Source organism: Pseudorca crassidens, chromosome 19 (genome assembly GCF_039906515.1).
Source record: "Pseudorca crassidens isolate mPseCra1 chromosome 19, mPseCra1.hap1, whole genome shotgun sequence".
NCBI classification, from domain to species: domain Eukaryota; kingdom Metazoa; phylum Chordata; class Mammalia; order Artiodactyla; family Delphinidae; genus Pseudorca; species Pseudorca crassidens.
In genome coordinates this window covers 4,401,480-4,413,650 of record NC_090314.1, presented here as the reverse complement: position 1 = coordinate 4,413,650, position 12,171 = coordinate 4,401,480, and the positions used below count along the sequence as shown (strand labels likewise).

General features: G+C 61.9%; 3 protein-coding genes across 6 annotated transcripts in view; 1 reads left to right on the top strand and 2 right to left on the bottom strand.

Moving 5' to 3' along the window:
- Positions 1–2,453: 2,453 nt before the first annotated feature.
- On the top strand, positions 2,454–5,352 carry MFAP4 (microfibril associated protein 4). 3 transcript variants are annotated; one of them, XM_067716636.1, is made up of 6 exons: positions 2,454–2,585; positions 2,814–2,995; positions 3,079–3,259; positions 3,679–3,775; positions 3,853–4,035; positions 4,203–5,352. In XM_067716636.1, exons 1-6 carry the CDS (start codon positions 2,580–2,582, stop codon positions 4,409–4,411), a joined length of 858 nt encoding a protein of 285 aa, XP_067572737.1. In that variant the 5' UTR covers positions 2,454–2,579; the 3' UTR covers positions 4,412–5,352. The 3 variants fall into 3 exon arrangements, with proteins under 3 accessions (XP_067572737.1, XP_067572736.1, XP_067572738.1); XM_067716635.1 differs by having other exon boundaries at positions 4,181–5,352; XM_067716637.1 differs by having other exon boundaries at positions 2,456–2,585; positions 2,814–2,892; positions 3,105–3,259; positions 4,181–5,352.
- MAPK7 (mitogen-activated protein kinase 7) lies at positions 5,308–10,117 on the bottom strand. Of its 2 annotated transcripts, none has more exons than XM_067716615.1 (6): positions 9,479–10,117; positions 8,670–8,835; positions 6,948–8,026; positions 6,292–6,851; positions 5,813–5,946; positions 5,308–5,717 (listed from the first exon to the last, which is right to left on the bottom strand). In XM_067716615.1, exons 1-6 carry the CDS (start codon positions 9,708–9,710, stop codon positions 5,564–5,566), a joined length of 2,325 nt encoding a protein of 774 aa, XP_067572716.1. In that variant the 5' UTR covers positions 9,711–10,117; the 3' UTR covers positions 5,308–5,563. The 2 variants fall into 2 exon arrangements, with proteins under 2 accessions (XP_067572716.1, XP_067572717.1); XM_067716616.1 differs by having other exon boundaries at positions 8,670–8,830; positions 9,479–9,650.
- A 974-nt stretch (positions 10,118–11,091) lies between these two features.
- EPN2 (epsin 2) overlaps positions 11,092–12,171 on the bottom strand; it is a 96,285-nt gene continuing 95,205 nt past the window's right edge. Inside the window, exon 11 of the transcript XR_010937620.1 lies at positions 11,092–11,723. The gene's annotated coding sequence lies outside the window, so the exon portion shown is untranslated. The remainder of the gene's footprint in view (positions 11,724–12,171) is intronic.

Sequence of the window (12,171 nt, the reverse complement as noted above, 5' to 3'; positions counted from 1 at the left end):
GCCCACTGATACGGGTCCCTTTCAGTGCGTCCAAGGGTTTCCCTCAGACACTGTCTTCAGAGGGAGGACTGACTCACGGTACCTGTGGCCAAATTTCTTTCCCTGAAGAGTTAAACCAAGCCTCAACCACACCCAGCAAGCACAGTGCCTGCTTTGCACACCCACATATATTAAGTTTTTAAGAAAAAACTAATAGGCAAACTATGGCTGATACGACATCATTGCTTAGTTCTTTCTCTTGCCTTTTTTGTTTTTGGTTTGTGTTCTTTTGGTTTTGGCGGGGGAGGGGTTCCTATGTTTATTAGTTGTACTCAGCAGAAGTCTTTGATACTTGACTTAGGACATGTTTTATTATTTGTTTTGATGACTGATTTTTCATTATTTTCCTTTCTGTAGCCTGTGCTAAAATTAGCTGGCATTTGCTGAAAAGAGAGATGTTTTGGAATTAGATTCAGCTGTGTGTAACAGGAAACAACCAAAGAGGCTTAAACTAGATAGAAGTTTCTTTCTCTGCCATGTAAAAGAGGGCTGGAGAAGGGCAGTCCAGAGCTGGCTTTGGACCTGCTCCACGATCCCCCCTGATCACCTCCCACCACCCCCTGAAGGGGCCTCCTCCTCACTGTCCAAGGTGGCAGCCAGAGCGCCAGCCATCATGCCCAGGAACAGGACAGAGGACCGGAAGAAGAGGGAATAGCTGCTGCCTTTGCACCACATCTGTTTGCATTTTCTTGGCCAAAATTCAGACATGTGGCTTCACCAAGGGAAGCTGGACAATCAGGCCAGCTAAGAATCAGGACCTCACTACTCAGGACTAAGGGAAGAATGGCTATCGAGAGGAAGGCTACCATCTCCTCCACAGACAAGGATAAAAATCACATTTAAGGCAATCCGTTCACGGAAGAACAACTACTACATTTATGATGACGACAGCACATATTTACTGAATAGTTAGCAATTGTGGGCCCTGTGCTAGGCGCCTCATATCTGTTACCCAATCCTCACACAGGCCTCTGAAGGACAGACCATGACCACACTTGCTCTACAGACGAGCAGACCGAGGCACAGAGAGGCTAGGTGACTTGTCCAAGGTCACCCAGCTAACAGGTGGCACAACGTGGATCTGAATGCAGGCAGCTGGCTCCAGGTCCCCCAGGACAACTCTCACCAGCACTTACAGAACCGGGGCCAGCTGGGTGCACCCAAGGGGCCACAGACTCAGGAGTGAGGAGGGGGCCCGGGGCCAGAGCTGCTCTCTTACTCTGAGCCTCTGCACATCTCACCCACTCTACAAATGCTCGTCCCCGACACGCGTGACGTGTGCAATGAACTGCCTGGTGCCTGTGTTTGTGGCTCCGTGGGCAGCCAGTACACGGCAGGTGCTCCGAGGACACCTGACCTGAGTGGACGCAGGCTCCACGCGGGGTCGAGACGCAGCCCCTGCCCTCCAGCGCTCAAGGCCAAGTAAGGAGATGGGCGGCCGCGGGGAAACAGAGCCGGCTCAGGCGGGGCCTCCATGCGACAAGCCTGGTGAGGCCGAGCTGTACTTTGTGAGTCACAAGCGGTCAGGTTGTAAGGCCCTCGAGGCAGGCCTCAGCCACACTTCGCATTCCTCTCAAATCCAAGGTGAGAAGTGTAGGCTCAGCCCTGAGGCCACAGGGAGGCTCGAAGCAGGGGGTGGCAGGGCGGCCCCCAGGGGAGACCATCCTGGCAGCCTGTGCCGAGGACTCTGCCGGACTCTGCCGGACTGGGGCAGGGAAAGGGTGGCTGGAGGCTGAGGGGCCCGGACAGGAGGAGGCGGCCTTTCAGGGCTGAGGAAACTGGCGGAGAGGGGCCGAGGGGAGTCTGAGGTGGGACGGGAGCCGAGTGAAGGCATTTGGAAGAAGGGGCTGCGGCTAGGGGAAGAAAAGCACAGGAGGCCTCTGGGGGAGGGGGAAGGAGGGGGCCTGAGGGGTGCTGGAAGGGGCTGGAAGGGGCCCCGGCTCAAGCTGGCCGAGAGCACTTGGATGCCTACAGGCTGTGCTCACGGCTCAGCAATGTCCCGGGCCTGCCAGGATACGCCTGGCTGCTGCCCCTGCCCCCCAGCCCCAGCCCCCGGTCCCACATCAGGAGCTCTGGAGCTGCCCCCCACCCCACCTTCCGCTCCCCAGAACCCAGACATACCCCCCCAACCTCAGCCTTTCCCCAGCGACGACGGCTAATGAAACCCAGGCCAGGGAAGGAGAGGGAGAAAACAAACAGACGTGGGCAGGGGGGCCGTCAGGAGGCGGGGCAGGGGCTGGGGGTGCCAGTCGGGGGGAGTCCGGGCCGGTCTGAGCCCTGGGGCGTGGACTTCCGCCCACTTTGCCCCGCAGGGCTAATGAGGCCCAGGTGGTCCCTTGGCTGGGGCCCACTTCCCGGCGCCACTGACAGTGTAAGTGGATGCCGGTTCCGTGCCGGGGGAGGGGGAGAGGGGGCTCTGCAGCCACAGGGGCGGGGCTGGAGCGGCTGGCCGGGGGCCCAGCACATAACTCTGGGCCGGCTCAGTCTGGGGCGCAGTCTGGGGCAGCAGACACCCAGCCGCTTGGAGCCCAGCTGGCAGCATGAAGGTACCGGGCTGGGGCGGGGGCCTCAGGGCCACAGGGGACTGAACCCACCCTGCAGAGAGGACCCTTGCCAGGCAGGGGGCTGTGAAGGGACGGGGCTCAGTCCAGGGGAGGTGTGGAGGCAGAAGCGCAGACCAGGGGCTCCTGGCAGGGCTGGTTCGTCTGAGGGGCAAATGCAGAGGGGGCGGGGGCTCTGGGGCTGGGCGGGTGACCCTGTTCTCCTGTCGTCAGGCCCTTCTGGCTCTGCCGCTGCTGCTGCTTCTCTGCACTGGCCCCTGCGTCCCCCAACTCTTGGGGATCCGGGGAGATGGTAAGCTGCCACACTCGCACAGCCCACAGGCTGGGCGAGGGGGCTGTCCTGAGCATCGCAGCTGGGAGTCGGGCCCCAGGGCTGAGCCTGTAAGAGGGAGCAAGTGGGCCAGACAGTACGCGCCCCCAGCTCGGGGAGGGAGGTGAAGGGGGGGCCGGGGGGGCGGAGGTGGCTGGTGTGCCTCAGGCCCCTTCTCCTCACCCCGCCCCCAGCTCTGGAGAGGTCATGCCTACAGCAGCCCCTGGACTGCGATGACATCTACGCCCAGGGCTACCAGGCGGACGGCGTGTACCTCATCTACCCCTCGGGCCCCAGCGTGCCTGTGCCCGTCTTCTGTGACATGACCACCGAGGGTGGAAAGTGGACGGTGAGTGGAGGGGGTGGGCACGGAGGCCAAGCCGCACGGCTGTGAGCCTGCGACTTCGTCTCTAAAGCAGGGACGATACAGCACAGTTTGTGCGCCTCTGCCACCACAGACTCCTAGATGCTTAAGGTAGGTTAGTGCCTGTAATCCTCACAATAATCCCGGGAGCAAGGTTACAAATGAGGAACCAAAACCCAGAGAGGTGCAGTAACTTGCCCAAGGGCACACAGCCGGCGCCGGACTCAACCCCAGGCGCCTCAATTCTAGAACGCCCCCTTCACCGCTTCCTGCTCTCGGCAGCCGCTCCCCGAGGGGCCTGGTGCCGGCACGCGCCTCACCTCGGCCCCCAGCGTGGTCCTCGCCCGGGTGAGGCCCCAGCCCCCCGGCCCCTCGAGCGTCCAGGCCCATCCTCTCTGCTCCAGGTTTTCCAGAAGAGATTCAACGGCTCAGTGAGCTTCTTCCGGGGCTGGAACGACTACAAGCTGGGCTTTGGCCGCGCCGATGGGGAGTACTGGCTGGGTAAGGCGGGGCCCGGCAGGCTGGGGGCCCCCAGAGCCAGGTCCCCGCTGACCGGCACGCCCCCCGCCCCCTCCCAGGGCTGCAGAACCTGCACCTCCTGACACTGAAGCAGAAGTATGAGCTGCGGGTGGACCTGGAGGACTTCGAGAACAACACGGCCTTCGCCAAGTACGGCGAATTCTCCATCTCGCCCAACGCAGTCAGCGCCGAGGAGGACGGCTACAGCCTCCACGTGGCGGGCTTCGAGGACGGCGGGGCAGGTACCCACTCTCGCCAGCCGCGGAGGGGCTGGGGGGAGGCCGGGCTGCCCCGCGCCCAGGCGGCCCCGCGGGCTGCGGACGCACAGCTACCCAGCGTCTGGCTCGGGAGAGGCCCCGTCCCCAGGCTGCCCCTCCCCTCCGCCAGGCGACTCCCTGTCCTACCACAGCGGCCAGAAGTTCTCCACCTTCGACCGGGACCAGGACCTCTTCGTGCAGAACTGCGCGGCCCTCTCGTCGGGCGCCTTCTGGTTCCGCAGCTGCCACTTCGCCAACCTCAACGGGTTCTACCTCGGCGGCTCCCACCTCTCCTACGCCAACGGCATCAACTGGGCCCAGTGGAAGGGCTTCTACTACTCCCTCAAGCGCACCGAGATGAAGATCCGCCGGGCCTGAGGCGCCGGCCCCGCCTCGCGGCCCCGCCCCCCGCCCTGCCGCCCCGCCCCAGCCCCGCCCCGCTGCCCTCAGCGCCCGCGTCTCCCGGGGGCCCTGTGGCTCCAGCCCAACCGCTCCCCTCACACCCACGACGCCCAGCTCTCGCCCGGGCCTCCGCTCCCCTCCACCCGGCTACACGTCGGCGGCCTCCCAGACCTCCGGAAGGCACCGCCACCCGGCCTGGACTCGGACACCGTCCGGAAGGCTGCGGGCCGGTGTCCCACCTTAGCCGGCGTCCCGACTGCGGCCTCCACCAGGGCCCCGCGCCGGGAGACCGGAGGCGCAGTCCGACCCACTCCCGGCACACGCCAGGCCACCTGCGTGTGGCCGCCACCCGCCACGCCCTAGCAGTCCCGCCAGCCAGCAGAGAACCTCCCATCCTTCACCTCCCTCCCAGCGGCGAGCACCACGGGCCCCCAGCCCCGTCTCACTCTCACGCTCAGCTTCCCCCGCCTGCCCGTCCCAGGCACCCAAAGCTCGACACCCAAACCGTATCTCACCCCAGCTACCGCAAGCCACACTAGAACAGCCACAGCCAAGGTAGGCACAGATTGTGAGGTCCCCCCACGCGCCCCGGGGGGGAGTCTGACCATGCGAGGTGGCAGAGGGCAACCTCTGTGGGGCTGGGAGCAAGTGGGGAGTGGAGGTCTTAATAAACCTCAGGACCTGAATGAACTGGCCTTGGCTGTTGTGCACGCAGATGCGTTTGCTTGGCCCCCAAGCTCTGGTTCCCCCACTGACGGCACCCTGCCCTTAACTCCAGAAACACGCCCTGGAGACAGGCACTAAAGGGAACCTTATATTTCACAGGCTTCGTTTTGATGGCAAAAAAAATTGTGTAATAATAATAATGTAGTAATAATAAAAAAAATACAATACTGAAAAGTATCGCTCGGGGGGGTAGGGGTTGCCCCTCCTGCCGTGGCTCGTGCTGGCTCAGGTGGCCGCTTAAGGCCGCAGGGTGGGTCTGAGATGAACCTGCAGAATAATCCGAGCTGAGCTTCCCCTGTCAGGCCCGGGGCTCCAGCCCTCGGGAACGGTCCTGCGGATCTTGGAGCTGGGTCTGCCCCTGGCAGCAAGGCACAGACTGCGGGCCTCAGGGCTCCTGGAGGTCAGGCAGGTCAGCCAGCAGCATGGGGGAGTCCATCTGGATCTCACGCTGCAGGGACTCGATGTCAGCAGGGTTTATGCCGTGGCCCTCGAGCCAGTCGGCGAGCAGGGAGGCTGAGAGCGAGGCTGAGTCGGCCTGGCTGAGGGCGGCAAGGGGGAGAGTGGGGTGAGGGGCTCCTCCTGTGCTGGGAGCCCCTAGCCATAGCCCATTCTGGAGTCCCGGCCCAGCTCTTACCCGTCCTGTGGCCCGTCAGCCACGCCCATGTCGAAAGACTGGTTTAGGAATTCCTCCAGGTCAAAGCCAACGCCATAGCCCGCTCCACTGCCCTTTGGGGTGCCGGAGAACACGGGGGGCAAGGGGTCCTCCACCTGCAGGGGATGATGGCAGCTTACAACGCGGGAACCACCCAGCGCCAACTGAGGTCTGCAGGGCGCCCCACCCTGACACTGCCCTCAAGTGGGCCTGGACACCTGTGGTGACAGCCCCAGCCTCAACAAACACTGAGTGCGGGCTGGGGTCTCCAACGACCGGCTCATCAGCGCTACGCTCCTTCTGCGAGCGAGCAGGCAGGCTAGGAGAGCTCGAGCCCGGTCTGCCGCTCCGCTCCACGGGACCAGGACACACAACAGCCTCTCCTGCACCCAGCGACCTCCCAAGCCCACCTCCCCTGGATTCAGATCCAGGCATCCCCACGGCCAGGCCTCTCCCCTCACCTGCGACTTGGACAGCTGCTGGGTCACCAGGGTGACGTCGGGTGATTCGGAGGTGGAGGGCTGAGGGGCCCCCCCGGGGTCTGGAGGGGGTGGGCCAGAGGGGAAGTAAGGCAGAACGCTCTGGGCGCTGGCGCCAGGCAGCCCAGGGGGGGCCCCCAGCGGCCGGGGGGCCAGGAGGCCGGAGGAGGCGGTGGTTTGGGGTGGAGCGGCCGCAGGCCCAGCGGGCGGGCAGGCAGGCTGTGGCGGGGGGGCCGCAGGCGGGCTGCGGGGCCGGGCGGGGGGCGGCGTGGGAGCGGGGGCCGGGGGCCGGGCCATGCGAGTCCAGCGCTCCAGCAGGCTGCGGTCGTTGTCGCTGAGCACCAGGCCGGCCAGGGGGTCGGCGGAGGGGCCCCCGGAGGCCCCAGCGCCCCGCTCCTTGCGCTCCCGCTCCTGCCGCCGCTTCTCCCGCTCCTTGGCCCGCTCCTGCCGTCGCCGCCGCTTCTCCTCCCGCTCCCGCTGGCGCTCCTGGGCTGTCACCGGCTTCCGAGGCTCGGGAGCTTCCAGGGGGGCGCTGGGGCCATCTGCGGAGAAGACGGGAGGGTGACGATAAGAGCCTGTCCAGGCCTGGGACCCCTCTGCCTCTCGCTCCCCAGCCAGCCGCGGCCTCTGCCAGGCACCTCGGAGCCGGCTCCGCAAGGACTTGAGCAGGGCGGCCTTGAGGGCAGCCTTGGTGTTGTCTGAGATGGCTCCCTCCCTCTTTGGAGGGGCTGGTTCACTGGCCGGCGGCGGCGGCTGCAGGGTCAGATCGATGGTGTCGGGCGCAGGGCCAGGGCATGGCAGTGGGGCCGGCGGAGGGGACTCCATGGCACAGTCCCCACTGGGAGCCCAGGGACTGGGCATCTCAACATCGGGGCAGCCGGGCTCACTGGCCACAGGCTGTAGGGAAGGCTGGAAGCGGATCTGCTGGCGGATGCCCTCGCGCCGTGCGTGGAAGTCTTCGATCTCGGCCACGATAGCCTCCTTAATGCGTTCCCGTGTGAGGGCTTCGCGGTCAAAGGCAAAGTCAAAGGGCGGGGCGCAGTCAGGCTCGTCATCGGGGTCGTGGTACTTGGCCAGGAAGGGGTGGCGAAGGGCGGCAGCTGCTGAGATGCGGGCACTGGGCTCAAAACGCAGCATGCGCCCCAGCAGGGAGAGGGCCTGGCGGTCGGCACCCGGGTACACCGTCTCCCAGGGCACAGGCTGGCGTGGCGGCAGGCTCTGGATGTAGGCCCGCACCCTCTCAGCCCCAACGGCCTGAATCACGGCCGGCGACGGGGTACCCAGCACCATCATGATCAGCTGCAGCTGGTGCACATAGTTTTTGCCTGGGAAGAGCTGGCGGCGGGCCAGCATCTCCCCAAAGATGCAGCCCACGGACCACAGGTCGATAGCCTGCGTGTACTCGTGCAGCGAGAGCATGAGTTCGGGGGCACGGTACCAGCGCGTGGCCACATACTCAGTCATGAAGTACTGGTGCTCGGCGGGCGAGGTGCACAAGCCTCGGGCCATGCCAAAGTCCCCGATCTTGAGCTCGCAGTTCTCGTTCACCAGCAGGTTGGAGGGCTTGAGGTCGCGATGGATGACCTGAGCCGAGTGCATGTACTTGAGGCCCCGCAGCAGCTGGTACAGGAAGTAGCGCACATGCTCCAGCGTCAATGGCTGCGAGGAGTGGATGATCTGGTGCAGGTCACTCTCCATCAGGTCCAGAACCACATAGCTGAGGGGCAGGGGAGACAGGCAGGGGCTGTCTTGCCCACCCTCCAGCCCCAGCCTCACCACGCCCTCCCGCTCCAGACAGCTCATGGCCTTACTCTCAGACTCTGCAGGGGCCACCCACTGGGTATGAAAATTCTAGATTCTCTACAACTCTTCCATTAACTTAAGTGAAGTGAAATTGCTTTTCTCTCCAGATCTAGTTTCACCATCAGAGTAAAGGTCGGGTTGGACTAAACCAGGCTGGCCAACATGTTTTGTTCGGGAGCCCTCTCCATTGTTTGGTAGTGGCTGCTTGAAAGACTACGATGAAAACTGTAAAGTCGTCTCCATTTTCTGTAGGACAGTGTTCTGTGATTGACTAGTGATGTCTGCTACGGGAATAAAAAGGTACAGATATAGAATGAACGTCCTACGTTTGCCAAGCTACATACTGAGGTCCTATAAAACTGTTACTTCTGCATTCTTCTTGAGGAATCACATGTATCCCTGGCAAAGCCCTAAGGGAGCACTGATCCTAGAATCGCAGGAATTTTCCCAGCCTGCCCTACATTAGGTTCAGCTACCCTTCTAGAACTTCAGCAATATGGCCCCAGCGTTCAGAAAAGGTCCCTGCTCGGTCTCCCTCTTCCATCCCCGCTCCTTACACAGATTTGAACTCGCCATAGGGCACAGTGGGCCTCAGGATGTCCTTGATGGCAATGATGTTGTCGTGCTTGAAGTGTTTGAGGATCTTCAGCTCCCTGAGGGTCCGCTTGGCATTGGTCACCACGTCAAAAGCGTTAGGGATCTTCTTAATGGCCACCTGCTGACCTGGGGAACAGGGGAAAAGCAGATGCCACAAGGTACCCTGGTTAGCTGCAGAGTAGCACAAGGCCCCTTTCAATACCTCCCTTTGCGGACGCAAGTGACAACAGCTACCACTTACAGGGTACCTACTTTGTGCCAGGCTCTGTGCTAAGCATAGTACATACGTTATCAGATTTTCCCTTCACCTCCTTCCTGAGGCGGGTACTCATAGCTGAAAGTTAGAGATATGGAGACCTGGGCTCAGTAGCTTGCTGGGCATTGCACAGCTAGTTAGTGGTAGACTCTAGACTCTCACACCTGTGCTCACTCTACCTCCCTACACTCTGCATCTCAGACCTCATCCATCCCACCACCAACCCCGAGCGCCAGTCTCTGGCTCCAGAACACACTCTGGAGAACCTCCATTCGGGTCTAACGCCGACTGTCACCTAAGGAGGAAGTAGGCTGATGCGCTGGCAAAGCCACCAGAGTTTCAGAGACCCGAGCCCAATACAGAGGCCGGCCCCCAGAGGCACCCAACCCATGCTTGCTGACTTGACCCAGAATTCACATCCCAGCGTCCCCTATGGCTGCTTGGGACGGGGCGGGTCTCAGCCCCCGGGAACCGGTTTCCACACGTGCGAGCAAGGCCGGGCGGGTCGCTCACCGGTGAGGCGGCGGCGCGCGGAGGACACCACCCCATAGGCCCCGTTGCCGATGGTCTCGATGATCTCGTACTCGTCCCCCACGTCGAAGGTCACGTCGAAGGAGCGCGCCTTCAGCAGGGCCAGGTTCTTGGCCGCCACGGAGGCGGCGGAGCCGGTGGGTTCCGCCTTCCCCGGCCCGGGGGGCTCTCCGGAGCCATCCTCGCCGTCGTCCTCCTTCAGGGGCTCAGCCATGGCGTCTGCGTGGGGACGCGGGCGAGCAGGGGCCCGGCCCCGGACTCAGGGGGCCCCCCGGAGCCTCCAGGCCCGCAGGCCGAGCGGCGCACGCACCCCGTGTCCCGCACCCGCGGGAGCCCAGAGCTCAGGCCCGCGCGGGACGCGGGGTCGGCGGTGGGGGAGGCGCAGCGAGGCGCGGTCCAGGAAGAAAGCGAGGGGCGGGGCGCCCGCTCTCCTCGGTCAGCACTCGGCGGATGGCGCTTCACCCCGATGCCGCCCAGGCCCTCGGAGGTCCCGGCTCCCCGGCTCCCCGGCGTCGCCGGCTTTCAGTCCCCGGGTCGGGGTGATGGGTGGGACCCGAAGACCCACTCGCTCACTGGGTCGGGCCGCCGCCACCACCACCACCACCTCAGCAGCGCGCGGTCTCCCGTCCCGCCCCCCAAGACCGCGCCTCCGCAGGCTCTGGCCAATCCGTGGACGGTCTCCGCGGAGGTGCCCACCCCTTCCACTTGCTGCGTCCAATCAGCCCCCACCGGCCAAGGAAGCCGCGCCTCCACCCGCGCCCGCGCCGCTGTCCAGTCCCCCGGCGGGAGCCGCCCAACCCGCGCTCGGCTTTCGCAGCGGCTCTGCGGCCTGGTGCCCTCCTCGGACGCATGCGCGCTGGCAGCCCCGGGCGCCGCGAGACTGGAAAGCACCGCCCCCGCGTGCGCGGGCACGCGCATCCACTCCGATCCGCCAGGTGTCCTCTGGTCAGTTGCTGCTGGTCCTGGGAGCTTGGAGGGTTGAGGTGACTAGATGTTACCTTGGCGGCCGCATCACTCAGTCCCCCTTCTTCAGCCCCCTCTTCCTTTATCAATCCCTATCGCCCCGGGGATTGCGCCCCCCATTTTCCCGATGGGCCCCGGGAGCCCGGCGCTGGGAAAGCGTCGTCCCAGGTAGAAGGTGATCCGTCACACCCAACCACGGAGATCCCGGTCCTCCGGGTTATAGAGCGTCGGCCCGAAGCCTCCACTGACTTCCGGTGGCTGGTCCTCTCCTCTCAGCTTCCGGCGGCGCCGGGCCTCGGCTCGCGGTTTCCCGGTCTCGGGCGTGACGCCTCCGTGGGGCGGCTCCGTCTAGCGACTCCCGCGCCTTGCCTGCGGGGCAGCGGGCGGGGTCGCGGGGTCAACTACGCCCGCTCGCTGGAGGCCGCGTGTCCACCAGTGTCTCGGGAGGAAGCGTCCGGGCTCGGGAGCCCAGGAGTTAGGCCTGAGCGCCTCGGCGAGGGTCCATCCCTTCCGCCCCAACTGGTGGCTGAAGAGTAGATCCAGACCAGAAAGGAATTTTGTTTACATTCCCCACTGTTGTGGTTGTTTTATTTTTTACTAAAACATACATAAAGTTCCACATAAGTGTATCAATCAGTTTTCACAAACCTAACACCTCAGCGTATAGAATTCAAATGGAGAAAACCAAAAATACAGCACGTTGCCAGCCCTTCAGAAGCCCCTTCTCTTTTCTTGTGGTGACAGTTTCTTTCTGTTAACTCTTCCATACTTTGTGGGGGGTTTTGCACTGAAATTTAAGAGGTTCACTAGGACCCATACATTAGGATGGAAAAGTAGAGACTGCGTTCTTAAAAACACGACATAAGGAAACACGTCTAGAAGTATAAGGTCAGCCCCAGAACAAATAGATACCTCGTATTTCGACATGGAAAAATCAAATGGGCCTCCTGAGTTAGCTGAACTATACATTTGTTTCTGATTTTCCTGACAGCACAGCAAAAAGCCAAATTCTCTCTTACGTGATTAGCCTTGAACATTAATAAACCACATTCATGGGAAGTGGACCTTTTCTGCCCTGATTTCTGAAAATATTTCCGTGATGGCCTTTCCTTAGGTGACAGTAGACAGCCTTCCCTAACTCTGAAATATGTGCGGGATAAGTTCTGCGGTGCCCGTCAGTGAAAAGAGAGGGCGTAAAGCAGCAGGGCCCATAAACGCGTCTTCTCAGGGAACCTGGTGGCCAGCTCTGTGATGGTCCCGTCTGCTGTGGGAATAAAGCATAAAGTAGCAGAAGAGACCCATAAATTGCGAATCCTTTAAATACTTCTCTATAAATATTCCAGCTAGGATCGGTATACAAGTTACAGACATTTCAACTTCCTTGGCAAAAACTCCCTGATTCTCATTGACTTTTGAGATTGATACACAATGAGCTGCTTTACTCCTGCCCCTACCAGGCCCTGACTCCGTCCTGGAATAGTCATCAATTATCTAACATTCTCAGCCTTGCCTTAAGACCTTCCTGCATTTGACACAACTGACTACTTCAAGAAAAAGTTGTTTCATATGGCTCAAAACTCAAATCTTAATTAAAAAGTTCAAGTGAAAAATCTTGGTCTCACGCCAGGTGGCCGATTTTATAGTTTTCTACTGGAGGTAAGAAGAAACAATATAAATTCAACACAAGCAAATACTAATACACACTCTTACCC

Excerpts from the sequence above, each read along its gene's own strand:
- MFAP4 (XM_067716635.1), top strand. Across the intron at positions 2,996-3,078 it reads GAGCCTGTAAGAGGGAGCAA|GCCCCTTCTCCTCACCCCGC; the intron begins GTGGGCCAGACA and ends GGTGTGCCTCAG. Across the intron at positions 3,776-3,852 it reads CGATGGGGAGTACTGGCTGG|GGCTGCAGAACCTGCACCTC; the intron begins GTAAGGCGGGGC and ends GCCCCCTCCCAG.
- MAPK7 (XM_067716615.1), bottom strand. The coding sequence starts at position 9,710 with ATGGCTGAGCCCCTGAAGGAGGACGACGGCGAGGATGGCTCCGGAGAG. Across the intron at positions 8,027-8,669 it reads TATGGCGAGTTCAAATCTGT|CTATGTGGTTCTGGACCTGA; the intron begins GTAAGGAGCGGG and ends CCTGCCCCTCAG. Across the intron at positions 5,718-5,812 it reads GCTGACGGGCCACAGGACGG|CCAGGCCGACTCAGCCTCGC; the intron begins GTAAGAGCTGGG and ends TGCCGCCCTCAG.